The sequence below is a fragment of the Euleptes europaea genome, chromosome 9 (assembly GCF_029931775.1).
Source record: "Euleptes europaea isolate rEulEur1 chromosome 9, rEulEur1.hap1, whole genome shotgun sequence".
Taxonomy (NCBI): Eukaryota; Metazoa; Chordata; class Lepidosauria; order Squamata; family Sphaerodactylidae; genus Euleptes; species Euleptes europaea.
Window position 1 is genome coordinate 2,384,277 of NC_079320.1, and position 14,530 is coordinate 2,398,806.

The 14,530-nt window shown below is 44.8% G+C and overlaps 1 protein-coding gene across 1 annotated transcript in view; it reads right to left on the reverse strand.

The window, feature by feature from the left end:
- Nucleotides 1-1,952: 1,952 nt before the first annotated feature.
- The window catches only part of VAX2 (ventral anterior homeobox 2), a 40,938-nt gene continuing 28,360 nt past the window's right edge, over nt 1,953-14,530 (reverse strand). Inside the window, exon 3 of the mRNA XM_056855397.1 lies at nt 1,953-2,429. Within this exon, the coding sequence (XP_056711375.1) occupies nt 1,953-2,429 (477 nt within the window). The remainder of the gene's footprint in view (nt 2,430-14,530) is intronic.

Consider the following 14,530-nt stretch of genomic DNA (forward strand, 5'->3'; position numbering starts at 1 on the left):
AAATTCCTGGAGATTTTGGGAACATTGTCTCTGTAGGGGGGAGTTTGGGGAGGGATGTCACCAAGAATCTATGGTATAATGAGTCTTCCCTCTGAAGCTGCCATTTTCCCCAGTGGAAATCAGTTGTAATTCCAGCAGAAATCCAGGCTCCATGTGGAAGACAGGAAGCAGCTCTCCAGGGTCTCAGACAGAGGTCTTTCATATCACCCACTGCCTGGTCTTTTTAACTGGAGATGCTGGGGATTGAACCTGGGACCTTCTGCATGCAACCCAGATGCTCTACCACTGAACCATGGCCCCTCCCCAAATGACTAAATCTAGGTGGACCCCACAGGAAGCTGCCTTATTCTGGTTCAGACCCTTGGTCCATCGAGGTCAGTATTGTCTACACAGACCAACAGCGGCTCTCCAGGGTATCAGGTGAAGGTCTTTCACATCACCTACAATCTGATCCTTTTAACTGAAGATGCTGGGAACTGAACCTGGGACCTTCTGCATGCCAAGCAGAGGCTCTTGCACTGAGCTGTGGGACCTCAACCCCTTATTTTAATTAAATTTTAATATTAATAATGCTTACTTAATAACGCATTACAGCCATCTTTCTATTACAGAAAATCAATGTTTTGATACATGGATTTTCTGTAATAGAAAGATGGTTGTAATGTATTATTAATATTAATATTAAAATTTAATTTAAAAAAAACCCTTCTGCATGACAAGCTTGCTTTCTACATGCAAGGATTTTTGGTATGGTGTAGCATCCTACCCAGCAGTCTTAGGTCTTTTTTACAGGGCCGTTTCCCCATGGTCACCCCTGCTGACTGCTTCCGGGCTTCCTTTTGATTATGTATGCCTTTTCCGACAGTCAGAGGTCACCTTGCTCTCCCCGATCGTTTTGCCCATGTTTTCCAGATGCTGTTTTAGCCACTGTGTGAGACAGGAAGCTGGACTAGATGGACCCTCACTGATCTGATCCAGAAAGGTTCTTCTTTTATGTATGTAAACTCTGCCCTGTGGGTCTTCAGTCACCTGGTTCATGGTTGCTAGTGGAGAGGAAGGCCAATGAAATTGGTAAAAGGCCAGAGACAGCTGCTTTCCTCTTGGGGAAGAGCCATGGTTAGAATTTCTTGAGCCTGCTTGGAGACCTCCTGTGCATTGCTGGGGCTCTTTGTAGGGTGTCAAGAAGGCCAAGGGGATGCCCAGCACAACAGACAACTGGTCACGGCCTTGGCAGTGCACTCGGGTTGCCCACCTCCAGGTGGGGTCTGGAGATCTCCCAGAATTATAACTGATCTCCAGGCTTTAGCAATCAGCTCCCCTGGAGAAAATGGCTATTCCGCTGAGGTTAGGGTTGCCAGGTCCCTCTTTGCCACCGGCGGGAGGTTTTTGGGGCAGAGCCTGAGGATGGCACATTTGGGGAGGGACTTCAATGACATAGAGTCCAATTGCCAAAGCATCCATTTTCTCCAGGTGAACCGATCTCTATCAGCTAGAGATCAGTTGTAATAGCAGGAGAACTCCAGCTAGAACCTGGAGGTTGGCAGCCCTAGCTGAGTTCCCTATCCTTCCCAAATCATGCCTTCCCCAGGCCCCATCCCAAATCTCCAGGAATTTTCCAACTCAGAGATGGCAACCCCACACTGGCCCATTCCCAAGGGGTGTGTGCCAAAGGCCCCCAAGACACCAGAACAAACCAACTTTGTCTGCAGTTGTTTAATTTCCGTGAAAGGAACACACTCACGCTCACACACACGCAGCCACGCACAGGCACACGTCACATTGACATTTGGTAAACAGTCTTTGAAATCCCCCCTGCAAAAGAGAAGCCCCCGGTCGGAAATTCCATGTGACTGGGAGGACGAGAGGTGGGTGGGGGGAGTGTGGATCAGGACCTTCTTTTGACACTCAGCTTGTTTCTCTTCACTGTGATCATTGTTGATTATTATTATTATTTAAGGACTTGGCTTCTTGCTGGGTATTGCATTGTCTTTCCTTTCCAGCCGCATGTAAGGCTCGAAGGCGGATGTCCCCAGTCCGTAACTGCTAGGTAATTCATGCAGGCTCCCCAGCAGTGGGCCGCTGAAACAGAGCGGGGTGGTGGGGAGCCGCGGGGAAGCCGAGGAGGCCAAGGTGGGGACTTGCAAGCTGAAGCCCCCCGACCCAGGAGGGCTTCCCCGGCTGCTGAGCCCTGGTGAGGTGTTTCCTGGTGTCCCCATGGAGGACCCGTTGCCGGAAGGAGAACCGATGGGGTTGGAAGTTGGGGAAAGCAGCGCAGGAGGGGCCGGGACAGATAAGAGCCTCCCTTGCTCCAGGAGTCGGAGGATGTTGCACGTGGCAAAAGACTCGGAGGTGGAAGTGGTGCGCTTCTCAGAGTCCCGGCTCTGGTCCTTCTTCTGCTTGGTGCGGCGATTCTGGAACCAGACCTTGACCTGGGATGGGGACGGAGGGAAGAGAGAAGAGACGGTCACCACAAGACGCCAGGCTGGATGAAGGACACAGGAATCCCAGACAAGGCAATGAAGTCTGGAAAAGAGCTACAAGCCAAAGCTTCCGTTCACACATGCAGGGAATAATAATAATGTGATGTCAAGTCACCCTGACCTGGAAGGCCCAGGCTAGTGTGACCTTGACGGATCTCAGAAGCTAAGCAGGGGTAGTCCTGGTTAGTATTTGGATGGGAGACCACCAAGGAAGTCCAGGGTTGCTGTGCAGAGGAAGGCACTGGCAAACCACCTCTGTTTGCTCTTGCCCTGACCTGGATGGTTCAGGCTAGCCTGATCTTGTCAGAAGCTAAGCAGGGTCGGCCCTGGTGAGTACTTGGATGGGAGACCACCAAGGAAGTCCAGGGTTGTTTTGCAAAGGCAGGCAAAGACAAACCACGTCTGAATGCCTCTTGCCTTGAAAACCCCACAGGGTTGCCCCATACGTCAACTGTGACGATGGCAAAAAAGAATTTTGAATAAATAAATTAATACATTTATGTAATGGAATTGTTTATATCCTGCATTCTTACCTAATAGGGACCCAAAGTGGCTTATAATACAAAATAAAATACAACAGGAGCAGAATGTAAAGAAAGGACATCTCTCTCTTTCTCTCTCCTCCTCCTTCTCCCTCCCTGCATTAGGTGCAGATAGATGGATCCACTGAAAACTGGCCAATATTTCAGTGGTGGATGAACCTTTTGCTCTCCCCTAGTGTTGACTGTTGGACATGCGTGGGAGAGGCCTGCAAATCCTGATAAGGCATAACACTCTCTCAAGTCTCTCTTTCAGCCTACCTCACAGGGTTGTTGATAACACTGTCTAGTCCCATGTATGCTCCTTCTTGGAAAGAGACATTGGAATGCATAACAAGTATATATTATTGCTTGTCCTTCTTTTATGAGTGCTGTTAGCCTTAATCTCTGAGGATGAGCCAGACTATTCATCTACCAGTGAGCCCTTAAACCCTTGGCTATTGGGAATGAAGTTCTCTTCAAAGCAACTCTTACCCCTGCAAAAATGGTTGTGTGTAACATATCCTAAGGACACACTACATGTGCCCAGGTCTTGGGGTTCACCACATCCGGACAAGCCCTGGGGCAGAGGGAAAGCACCTTTCCGTATGGGCAGAGTGCAGACCAGTGCTAGGGATTATTAGGGAGGCAGGTTTGGGGTCATGGGGTGCTACTTCGGAAGCCCAGGTGCATTGCGTTTTACTAAATTAAGCACTGCCCTCTACTGGCAGGTGCTTGGCACCACGGTGGAGGGGGCATTCCTTCCTCTGTCATTCTCAAAACGAGTTACAAAATAATATACAAAAAGTAATTACAAAGTTTTCGAGTCAAAGCAAGGAATAAAAAGCCTTCAGAACCACCAGGACAGTGCATGAAGGAATAAATCAGAAGTAGATAATAATCCCAAACCCTGTTTTCAGAGAATGCAAATCATTCCCAAGGCAAAGAGCTCCTCCGCTGCTGCTGTATACTCAATTGAAAGCCCTTCTAAAAGTAAAGAGGGTCAAAGATCTATCCTAGAGGAGGAAATTCCAAAGTCTTGGTGCTACCACAGAGAGGGCCCTGCCATACAAGACCACCTGCCAAATTGCTGGTGGTAGTAGAACAACTTCACATATACACGGATGGGATCTGTGCTGGCAGCAACAGACCAAGAAAGGGATCTTGGGGTGGCAGTGGATAGTTCAATGAAGATGTCAACCCAGTGTGCGGCTGCTGTAAAAAAGGCAAATTCCATGCTGGCCATAATTAGACGAGGAATAGAGAATAAAACTGCTGATATCATACTGCCCTTGTCCAAATCTATGGTGAGACCACACTTGGAATACTGTGTACAGTTCTGGTCACCACACCTAAAAAGGGATATTACAGAGCTTGAGAAGGTACAGAAAAGAGCAACCAAAATGATTAGGGGACTAGAGCTACTGCCCTATGAGGAGCAGTTAAAACACTTAGGGCTGTTTAGCTTGGAAAGAAGGCGGCTGAGGGGAGACATGATAGAGGTCTATAAAATTATGCATGGTTTGGAGAGAGTGGACAGGGAGATGTTTTTCTCCCTCTCCCATAATACTAGAACACGGGGTCATCTGCTAAAGCTGGAGGGTGAGAGATTCAAAACAGATAAAAGGAAGTATTTTTTCACACAACACATAGTTAAATTGTGGAACTCCCTGCCCCAGGATGTGGTGATGGCTGCCAGCTTGGAGGGCTTTAAGAGGGGAGTGGACATGTTCATGGAGGAGAGGGGTATTCGTGGCTATTAGTCAAAAGGGATACTAGTCATGCTGCATACCTATTCTCTCCAGGATCAGAGGAGCTTGCAGATTATATTAGGTGCTGTGGAGCACAGGCAGGATGGTGCTGCTGCAGTCGTCTTGTTTGGGGGCTTCCTAGAGGCCCCTGGTTGGCCACTGTGTGAACAGACTGCTGGACTTGATGGGCCTGGGTCTGATCCAGCAGGGCCTTTCTTATGCTCTTATGTTCTAACAGAGAGCAGAGAGGCCTCTCCAGTTGATCTTAGTGTACGAAGTATTCCTATTAGGGTTGCCAACCTCCAGGTGGGTCCTGGGGCTCTCCTGGAATTACAGCTTATCTCCAGACTTCAGGGGTCCCCTGGAGAGAACGGCTGCTTTGAACAGGGGATTGTATGGCATTATACTCTGCTGAGGTCCTGCCCCAAAGTGTCCTCTCCTCATGCGCCACCCCTAATTCTCTAGGAAATTCCCAACCTGGAGTTGGCAACCCTCGCTACCACCAGTGTCCTGAGGGGGCTGTCTGCCAACCAGATCTATCCTAGGTAGGGTTGCCAGGTCCCTCGTGGCAACTGGCGGGAGGTTTTTGGGGTGGAGCCTGAGGAGGGCAGGGTTTGGGGAGGGACTTCAATGCCATAGAGTCCAGTTGACAAAGCGGCCATTTTCTCCAGGTGAACTGATCTATATCGGCTGGAGATCAGTTGGAATAGCAGGAGATTACCAGCTGTTACCTGGAGGTTGGCAACCCTAATCCTAGGGATCTGCTTTGTGTCGTGGTTTTTTAAATCAGCAAACAGAAACTTGCTGAATCCAAAGTGGCCACCAAATATTCAACCAAGAGTTCTCAGTGAAATCTTCAGCGGCCTGGGATTTGTACGGCTATATAGGGAGCCATCACACTAATCCATGTGGGTCACGGATGTCTCCAGAGGCTTTTGCCAGCGACTCCAGCCAGGGTGAGCGAGGCTGGTGGGCAGCTGCTGACCCAGCGGCAGAGCCCGCTCCGAAGACCCGGCCTACTTTCCACATGAATGGGGCCAACCTCTGGAACAGCGGCATCTTCCCGGACAGGGCAGGGAATGGTACAGCGGAGTCCTTGGCCAAGCGTGGTTCAGCCAAAAAGAGTCAAAGGAAACCTTGGGCCTTAATAGCGCTACGACAAGCCAAGAGCAGCCTGCTCCACATCGGCTATTCAGGGGAAACGGCAAGACTTTGCTTCTGTAGGAAATCTGGCTTGACAGTTTCAACTTTCAAATAGCCTGGATAATGATGCCCATTTCGTGTTTATGTCGGTGCTGTTTATAGGCTAAGTGGAGTCCAGTGGATCAATGTAGAGCAATAAGCATTGATTGATGCCGTGGAATGGAAAAAAAATGCAAGGAAGTGCAGTCATTAAAGAGGGATCTTGTAACCAGTCCAGGTTGGGGACAGTGTTCTTTCTTTCTTTCTTTCTTTCTTTCTTTCTTTCTTTCTTTCTTTCTTTCTTTCTTTCTTTCTTTCTTTCTTTCTTTCTTTCTTTCTTTCTTTCTTTCTTTCTTTCTTTCTTTCTTTCTTTCTTTCTTCATTAATAATAACCACATGATGTTAAATAAACATTAACTAAATATTTAAATTCTTCCCTCCCTATTTCAGAAGGCTGCTGGAAATGCATTTTCCTTTGCAACAGCTGCATTTCTAAAGCTTTGGACAAGCCTGAACTGACCCTAGAAGCTAAAATGACTAAACTGAAGCTGTCGTATTTTGGTCACGTCATGAGACGACAAGAGTCACTGGAAAAGACCGTCATGATAGGAAAAGTTGAGGGCAGCAGGAAAAGAGGAAGACCCAACAAGAGATGGATTGACTCAATAAAGGAAGCCACAGCCTTCAATTTGCAAGATCTGAGCAAGGCTGTCAAAGATAGGACATTTTGGAGGACTTTCATTCATAGGGTCGCCATGAGTCGGAAGCGACTTGACGGCACTTAACACTCACACACAAATATTTAAAATGTTTTACATAGAATAAATCGTTTGGCATATGCTCAGTAATGGCTCTCCTTCCTGGTTCTGGTGTTTGTTTGTGTGTTTTTAATTGAACTATTTTGTAATTGTAAATGTATTTCAATTGTTCAAATGTTTTAATTTTTTTTTTATGTCCACCACCTTGTCAACCCTGATCGGGTGGAAAGGCAGCTAATTTTGTAAAGAATAACAAAAATATTGTTATTAATATTCCACAAAAATTCTACAGTGTTTTCAGATTAATTTAGTGTTGCAAATGAAAGCTGTATTCATATATGTTGTAATTGTCATAATTTTATAGACATAATTTCCTAAGTTGGAAAGGCAATATGATCACAATAGTAGGGTTTTTTAATTAAAAAAGGGATGCAGTTTCAGAGGGCATTGTCAGGAGACAGGGAGAGAGGCTCTTTCCTTCCAGCATTCTACACAGGCCAGCTTCACCTTAACCAAAGGTGCTTCTGGTTTCAGAGGCCGGCAAGAGAAAAATGAAAACCAGTCTGAGGAGTATTTATGGAAAATAAGCAAGGGGTAGGGAAGGCCACGCCTCTTGCCTGCCAAGTCTCCTTTAAGTGTTCCCCAAAGAGCTTTTTGTGCTGTCATTCAGAGGGATCTTTGCATTTAAAAGCTTTATCTTCCTTGAAGTCACCCGGAGAACCATTAAGCATCTGGAAATACTTTTAAAATCTTATCTTCCAGTATTTGACATATGAAATTTAGACTTCTTACAACAACTTCTCATACCACAAGCAACTGGTTAAATTCTTCCCTCCCTATTTCAGAAGGCTGCTGGAAATGCATTTTCCTTTGCAACAGCTGCATTTCTAAAGCTTTGGACCCCTGCTGGAGAGAAACGCAGGGCATACATGGAGTGAGTCAGTAAGTAAGGAAGTAAGGAGAGAAAGAACGAAGGCTGTTTCTTAAATGTCACTGAAACGTATGGAAGGAAGGAAGGAAGGAAGGAAGGAAGGAAGGAAGGAAGGAAGGAAGAAAGAAAAAGAAAGAAAGAAAGAAAAAGAAAGAAAGAAAGAAAAAGAAAGAAAGAAAGAAAGAAAGAAAGAAAGAAAGAAAGAAAGAAAGAAAGGTGGAGAATAAATGTATAGTTTTAAAGCCCTAGAGATAGGATTGCCAACCTCCAGGTTCTAGCTGGAGATCTTCTGCTATTACAACTGATCTCCAACCGATAGAGATCAGTTCCCCTGGAGAAAATGGCTGTTGTGGCAGTTGGACTCTATGGCATTGAAGTCCCTCCCCTCCCCAAACTCCTCAGGCTCCTCCCCAAAAACCTCCCGCTGGTGGCGAAGAGGGACCTGGCAACCCTACCTAGAGATTTACATTTGAGTCAATTTTACCTTCCTGGTGGTTCCTAAAATAAATATTGTAAGTAAGGAAAAGAAGAAATGAATTCACTCCTCCCCCAATATGCCCCCCATGATTCTTGATATCAAATATTCCTCAGACCCTCTTTGCATATTTGAATATTTCCTGAATATTTTACGTATTCAGATATTTGGCAACCCATAATATGCGTTGTTCCTATTTGATACTTGGCATTGGATAGTATTGCTGAATAGGGCTTACAGGGGTCAGGGGTAATAGGTCTATGCCTTCCCCCAAAGAAGTGATGCAAAATCCAAAATGGTTAATATTACTCAGTAATATCAATAAGAGAAATTGTATACATTCTCAATAAGAGAAATTGTATACATTAGCGTGACTAGGGCAGGTGGTGCTATTTGAGTCCCAGAAATTTGTTTATTATGCCCCGGCCTGGTAGAACTCCTTCTCCCGTGAGACCAGGGCTTGTGGGATCTTGAGCCATTCCATAGGTCCTGAAAGATGGAGCTTTTCCACCAGGCCTATAGTTTATTTATTTATTTATTTACTTAATTTATACCCTGCCCTCCCCAGCCAAAAGCTGGGCTCAGACTGGTTCACATAACATTCCAACATATATTAAAATAGCATACATTTAAAATGCAATTAAAACAGCTCTATAAAATCCTAAATAGCATAAATATATCCAATGGTGCCCCCCACATTTTGACATTATACACTGCTTGATGTATCCACATCCTTAAGAGCCCTGCATAAAATAGAAGGTGAGACAGTGAAGCCAGGTTTTAACATATAAGAAGTTAAGAAATTTACAGGGAGATTCACTGTACTAGAAGGGCTTTTGCCCTGACCTGGATGGCCCAGGCTAGCCTGATCTCGTGAGATCTCAGAAGCTAAGCAGGGTCAGCCCTGGTTAGTATTTGGATGGGAGACCACCAAGGAATACCAGGGTTGCTGTGCAGAGGAAGGCACTGGCAAACCACCTCTCTTAGTCTCTTGCCGTGAAAACCCCAAAAGGGGTTGCCATAAGTCGGCTGCGACTTGACGGCACTTTACACACACAGAGAAGGGCTTTTAGATACGTCTTACTGCCCATTATGATATGACTGTATTATTAGGATGTGTGATAAGTTATGATTTTAGACTGACCACTGAGGAAGGCCTTTCCAGGCCGAAACGCGTCTGGTCCTTTTTGGATCTCATATTGGTCAATGAAAGATTGCACATCGCAGTTGTTCACGTTTGTATATATTGAATGTGTTACTTTTTGTCCTTATTAGTTTTATGCTTTTACTCTATATGTGCACCTTATTAAAATTTATATATTTGTAATTTTAGCATTTTCCAGCTTAACCTCTTTGGTTTGTAGCCCCCCCACATTGTAGGATACAGCTACAGTGGGGTGAACAAATAGATAGATCCCCACAGGTGGTAAAAGGGGGAATCAGTGGTGGAGGGTTGGGGAGGCCTGCATTTATAGAAAATGGAGCCATAGCTGCCCTCAACCATAAGCCTGGTGGAATAGCTGCAGAACTCTCCAAGGTCCCGCAGGGCCCTGGTCTCACTGGAGAGGCTATTCCAGCAGGCAGGGGCCAGGGCAGAAAAAGCCCTGGTCCTGGTTGAGGCCAGCCGGACACTCTTTGGGCCTCGGATCACCAGAAGGTTGGTATTTGATGTTTGGAACAGGCCAGGAGAGGTGGTCCCACAGATACGAAAGTCCCAGACCGTGTAAGGCAACAGTTGAGGGCAGCAACGGTTTACCAACAGAGTTGGCCTCCCTACCCCCTCCGTGCTGTTATCAACATTAATTTGGGGACCCTGACTCTCTCTGCAGGCCCACCGTGGCCCTATGTTCTAGAGATGAGCGCCACTTGTTTAATAATTTAATTGGCTAATAATTAGGAACTGGTTTAAATTTTTAAGATCTATTTATTGTGTGTGGTTTTATATTGTTGTGTGTTTTAATGACGTTAGCCACCCTGAGCCCGGCCTTGGCCTGGATAGAGGGTGGGATATGAGTTGAAATAAACACACAAATGAGATCTTTTTTTCTACATCATTTGGTCTCCTTCCCTAATATCGATCCCTGGATCAGATCTGTACTAGGGATGCCTGCTCTGGGTTGGGAAATTCCTGGAGATTTGGGGGCTGCAGTCTGGGGACAGCAGAGTTTGGGGAGGGGAAGGATTTCAATGGGATATAATGCCATAGAGCCCCACCCTCCAAAATAGCCATATCAGATGTACTGATATTTGATGCCTGGCGATCAGCTGTAATTCAAGGAGTTCTCCAGGCCGCCCTAGATCTGTACAGTAATTGCATTTAGGATCACTTGGTACCAGTTTGTGGAAAACAGCCTCACCCTTTGCAGGGACTTGGCTTGGTTTCACCTGCTCGTCAAAGAGAAAGCCAAAGAACAATTGGTGTGGGCCACTGCTGGAGACATTTCCAATTGTTGCTGCCTGGTTGCTGGTAATTCTGCCTTGGGAGTTGAGATCCAAAACGCAAGCGGGATTTGCTGGGAGGTTTGGCTTCGACAAGCAGCCGTCTCCATTCTTGGCTGGGCTTTTCTGAGCGTGCTTGGTGGCCTTGTAGGGTCTTCCTTCACCCAAAGAAAGAAGCCATACATTTGGTGCTCTCAGTGACCCAGCATCACATGGGGGGTCTGGCAGACAAGAGGAAAGACACAGGGGGTCCCTTGTTTTAATGCGGGCTGCTGCAGAGTCAACCTGCCCTAGCCTGGTGTTTTTGCAGTTGTGATAAAAGCAGTTGTGTGGTTGTTGTTTTTTTTTAAAAGGGCCTTGTCAGAATGAGAAGACTTAATTAGGCATCTGGGGGAATTGCAGAGAAGGGGGGATATAATTATTCCCCATCAGTGGAAAGCTCCCCCTCGCCTGCTTTCTCATGCCCACAATTAACTGGGTCTGGATGGAGGAATAAAACCCAACCAGCCATTACTTGGACCTGAGACTGAACAGGGGAGGGCTCTGAAATGACCCCCCCTTGCACAAATGACACACAGAGGCAGACTTGATCGGCTTTCTCCAAACAAAAGCTGGAAGGACAACCCCAAACAGGTCTGCTGGTAATTGCCAGGCTCACACTTCCTTTCAGCCCTGTGTTGAAAGGCTGGTTTTGTGAAGACAGCCGCTCAAAGGAAGTGTTTGCTAAAGCCCCGAATCCAAAGGGGGGGGGGAGAGGGAAGGGGTCGGTGCACAGGCTTGGTCTTGGTCTGGGATCCTAGTTCAAGGGCAGGCTGCTGAGTTAGGGTTGCCAGATTGGGCTTGGGAAATTCCTGGACATGTGGGGGTGGAGCCTGGGGAAGGTGGAGTTTGGGGACAGGAGGGAGCTCCACTGGGATGTGATACCACTCTTGGAAGGTGCTGTTTCCTCCAGTGGAATTGTAATTCTGGGAGAATTCCAGGCTGCACCTGGAGGTTGGCAACCTTAGCACAATATGCATCTCCCAAGGAATTTTCGATCCCCACAGTGCTAGCCAATGCCCTGATCTAATGGGAGGGAGAGTATCTATGGGGAGGGATGGAAGGAAGAATGCATACAATGCATATCTTTTTTCTAAAAAAACAACTCCGGGGTGGATTAACCCAATAGAAGCTTATATGAAGAGGGGAACACAGTTAAATTTAGATATAGAGATGTATAGGGGTATTATTGAATGGAAGGAGAGTAAATGGGTCTTAAAAAGTAGGGAAGAATTAAATATAAAAGACTGGTTTTTATATTATAAATTACAAGATATTTTCAATAAAGATAGTCAACTTGGATTTAGTAAAAATAAATCCGAGTTAGAAAAAATATTAGATAAAGGAAATAAAGGATTGATTGGTAGGATGTATAAATTATTGATGACAATTAATTTAGAACAAGAAAGAATTAAACCAGTCATGATTAAATGGATGCAGGATTTAGGATTCAATATAGATTTGGATAAATGGGAAAATTTATGGAAAAGAGAGTTTAAATTCACAATAACTAATGAAATTAGAGAAAATCTCTATAAAATGTTCTATAGATGGCATATAACGCCAATTATGATATCTAAAATGAATAATCAAGATAAAGGTATTTGTTGGAAATGTGGAAAAGAAAGAGGATCTTATATGCATGTCTGGTGGACTTGTAAAAAAATTAAAAATTTTTGGAAAAAAATAGTGAAAGAAACAAATAATTTGATTAATAGTAAAGTGAAAAGAAAACCACTATTTTGTCTATTGGGAATACCCACAAATGATATTCATAATCGGGATAGGATTATTTGTCAATATAGTTTTGCTGCTGCAAGGATTGTGATAGCTAGAGTTTGGAAACAAACAAGTAAACCCTCAATTATAGAATGGAGAGAGAAATTGTGGTTATATATGAGGATGGCCAGATTAACGGAAATTTTGCACGGAAATGATTTGAAAGAATTTAAGTTAACATGGTCTAAGGCCACCTCATATTGGGATAAGTTGGCAAAAATGGATTTTACTCTGTTATTTAGTGAGTTATAGAAAATTATTTTTTAAGCAATATTAGAATTTAGATAATTAATAAACAAAGCTACCGGATACTTCTACGGAAGTCATGGTGATGGGTCACTTTTGGTGGGTGGGGGGAATAGGGTATTTCTTTGATGAGTGTATTAAAAAATGAAATGTATTCAATATGTTATGTGAATACCCATTTAGATTTATATATATGTATTTTGTTTGATTGTATGTTTGTTTCTTTTTTTTTTCTCTCTTTTCTTTTTTTTTTCTTTTTTCTTTTTTTTTGTATTGAAAAAATCAATAAAAAATTTAAAAAAAAAAAAACAATGCATATCTTTTGAACTCTTTAGAGTCTAGCCTGGATTCTGTGAATTTACAACAGGTTCCGGCTTTGCAAAGGACTGATGGTCTTTCTTTCTTTCTTTCTTTCTTTCTTTCTTTCTTTCTTTCTTTCTTTCTTTCTTTCTTTCTTTCTTTCTTTCTTTCTTTCTTTCTTTCTTTCTTTCCCCCTGTTCTTAGACTGAGGTCTTGAACAATAAAACCATAAAACTTAAAGAAGACCCATCTCTAAAAACACCTCCCTTCATCTCTTCTCTGCAGCCTCCAAAAAATTAGCAACAAAATAAGTATGCTGAGGGTCAGAATCCTCTAAGAGGAACTGAACCTTTTCCTCCATGGTTGCTTGAGAAGATGTGGACCATTTGTTAAAACATGGTATAAACTGGTATACATAAGGACAGTGCAAAAGGATATGTACCAGGGAGTCCAAGGGCAGGGACACAGCTGGTCTGAAAAGAGGATCTTTAGCATACAGCCTAGCAAAACCATAGGACTGACGAGTTGGAAACAATCATGTCACTAATCCACCTCTGTAAAGGTAAAGGTCCCCTGTGCAAGCACTGGGTCATTCCTGACCCATGGGGTGACATCACATCCCGACGTTTACTAGGCAGGTGATGTCACTGCATCACCACTGATGTCACCATGCCTGTGGCAAGGACTAGGACCCCCACCCCACCCCACCCCAAGGTGAGTCTATCAGCAGTTGCCAGCCTCGAATTGGCAATCCTACCTACTGGATCATCCTTATGCTTGTTAACCTTCTCAAAGAACTCCAAAGGGTTGTTGAGACAGGACTTCCCTTTGCAGAAGCTCTGCTGGTCTTCAAAAGTTCCCTCTTTTGAAATTAAATGTTCCTGTTTTGGACCTTAGGGGTAACTTTTTATTGACATGAATGCTGAACTTAGAATCATAAAATCAGAGAGTTGGGTTTCTCAAACAACCATAATATGAATATTGTCATAGCACCAAGCCCTCCACCTTCTGTAGCTTGGCTCAGAGACTTCTAGCTTTGGCAAATAGGTACCCGTTCCTCATTTCCCCCCCTCTCTAAAGATTCCTCTCCCTTAGCGCTTTGATTTCTTCATGCAGGCCCCCCTTTACCTCTAATCTCTACTTTTCACAATTGATCCTGCTCCTGCCAAGATTACCTTGAGTGTTTGCCACATCATCCCTAGAGGTGAGTCATCCTAACCCAGAGGTTCATCAGCTCCTGTCAGCTTTCCTCCAGGAGTTAGTTTAATAGCTGCTCTGCCACCTTTGTGAGATCAAGTGCCAAATGACTGTGTTCCCCAACCCCAGAAGGGTATCCTTGGAAATTGGCTCATCATCCAGAGGAGAGGTCCAAGCTAAGGGAGTCTTTCCCCCTTACACAGCTTGGCTCCCTGCTAGCTTAAGGCTCTCTGTGAAGGATTTCCTGGGGGCTAGCCACTGCCCCATGGGAATTTGCTTTCCTGTCACAATACATTTTCCCACCTACCCCATTGCACATTTCTGTGGAGCCAGGAAGAAGGAGCAAAAAGCCACCCCTGCTGTCATTTTCACCAGAAGATATGGGGTGGGAGGGAAAGCAGAATCTCCCTCTCCCCCCTCACAGTGTAGAGAATA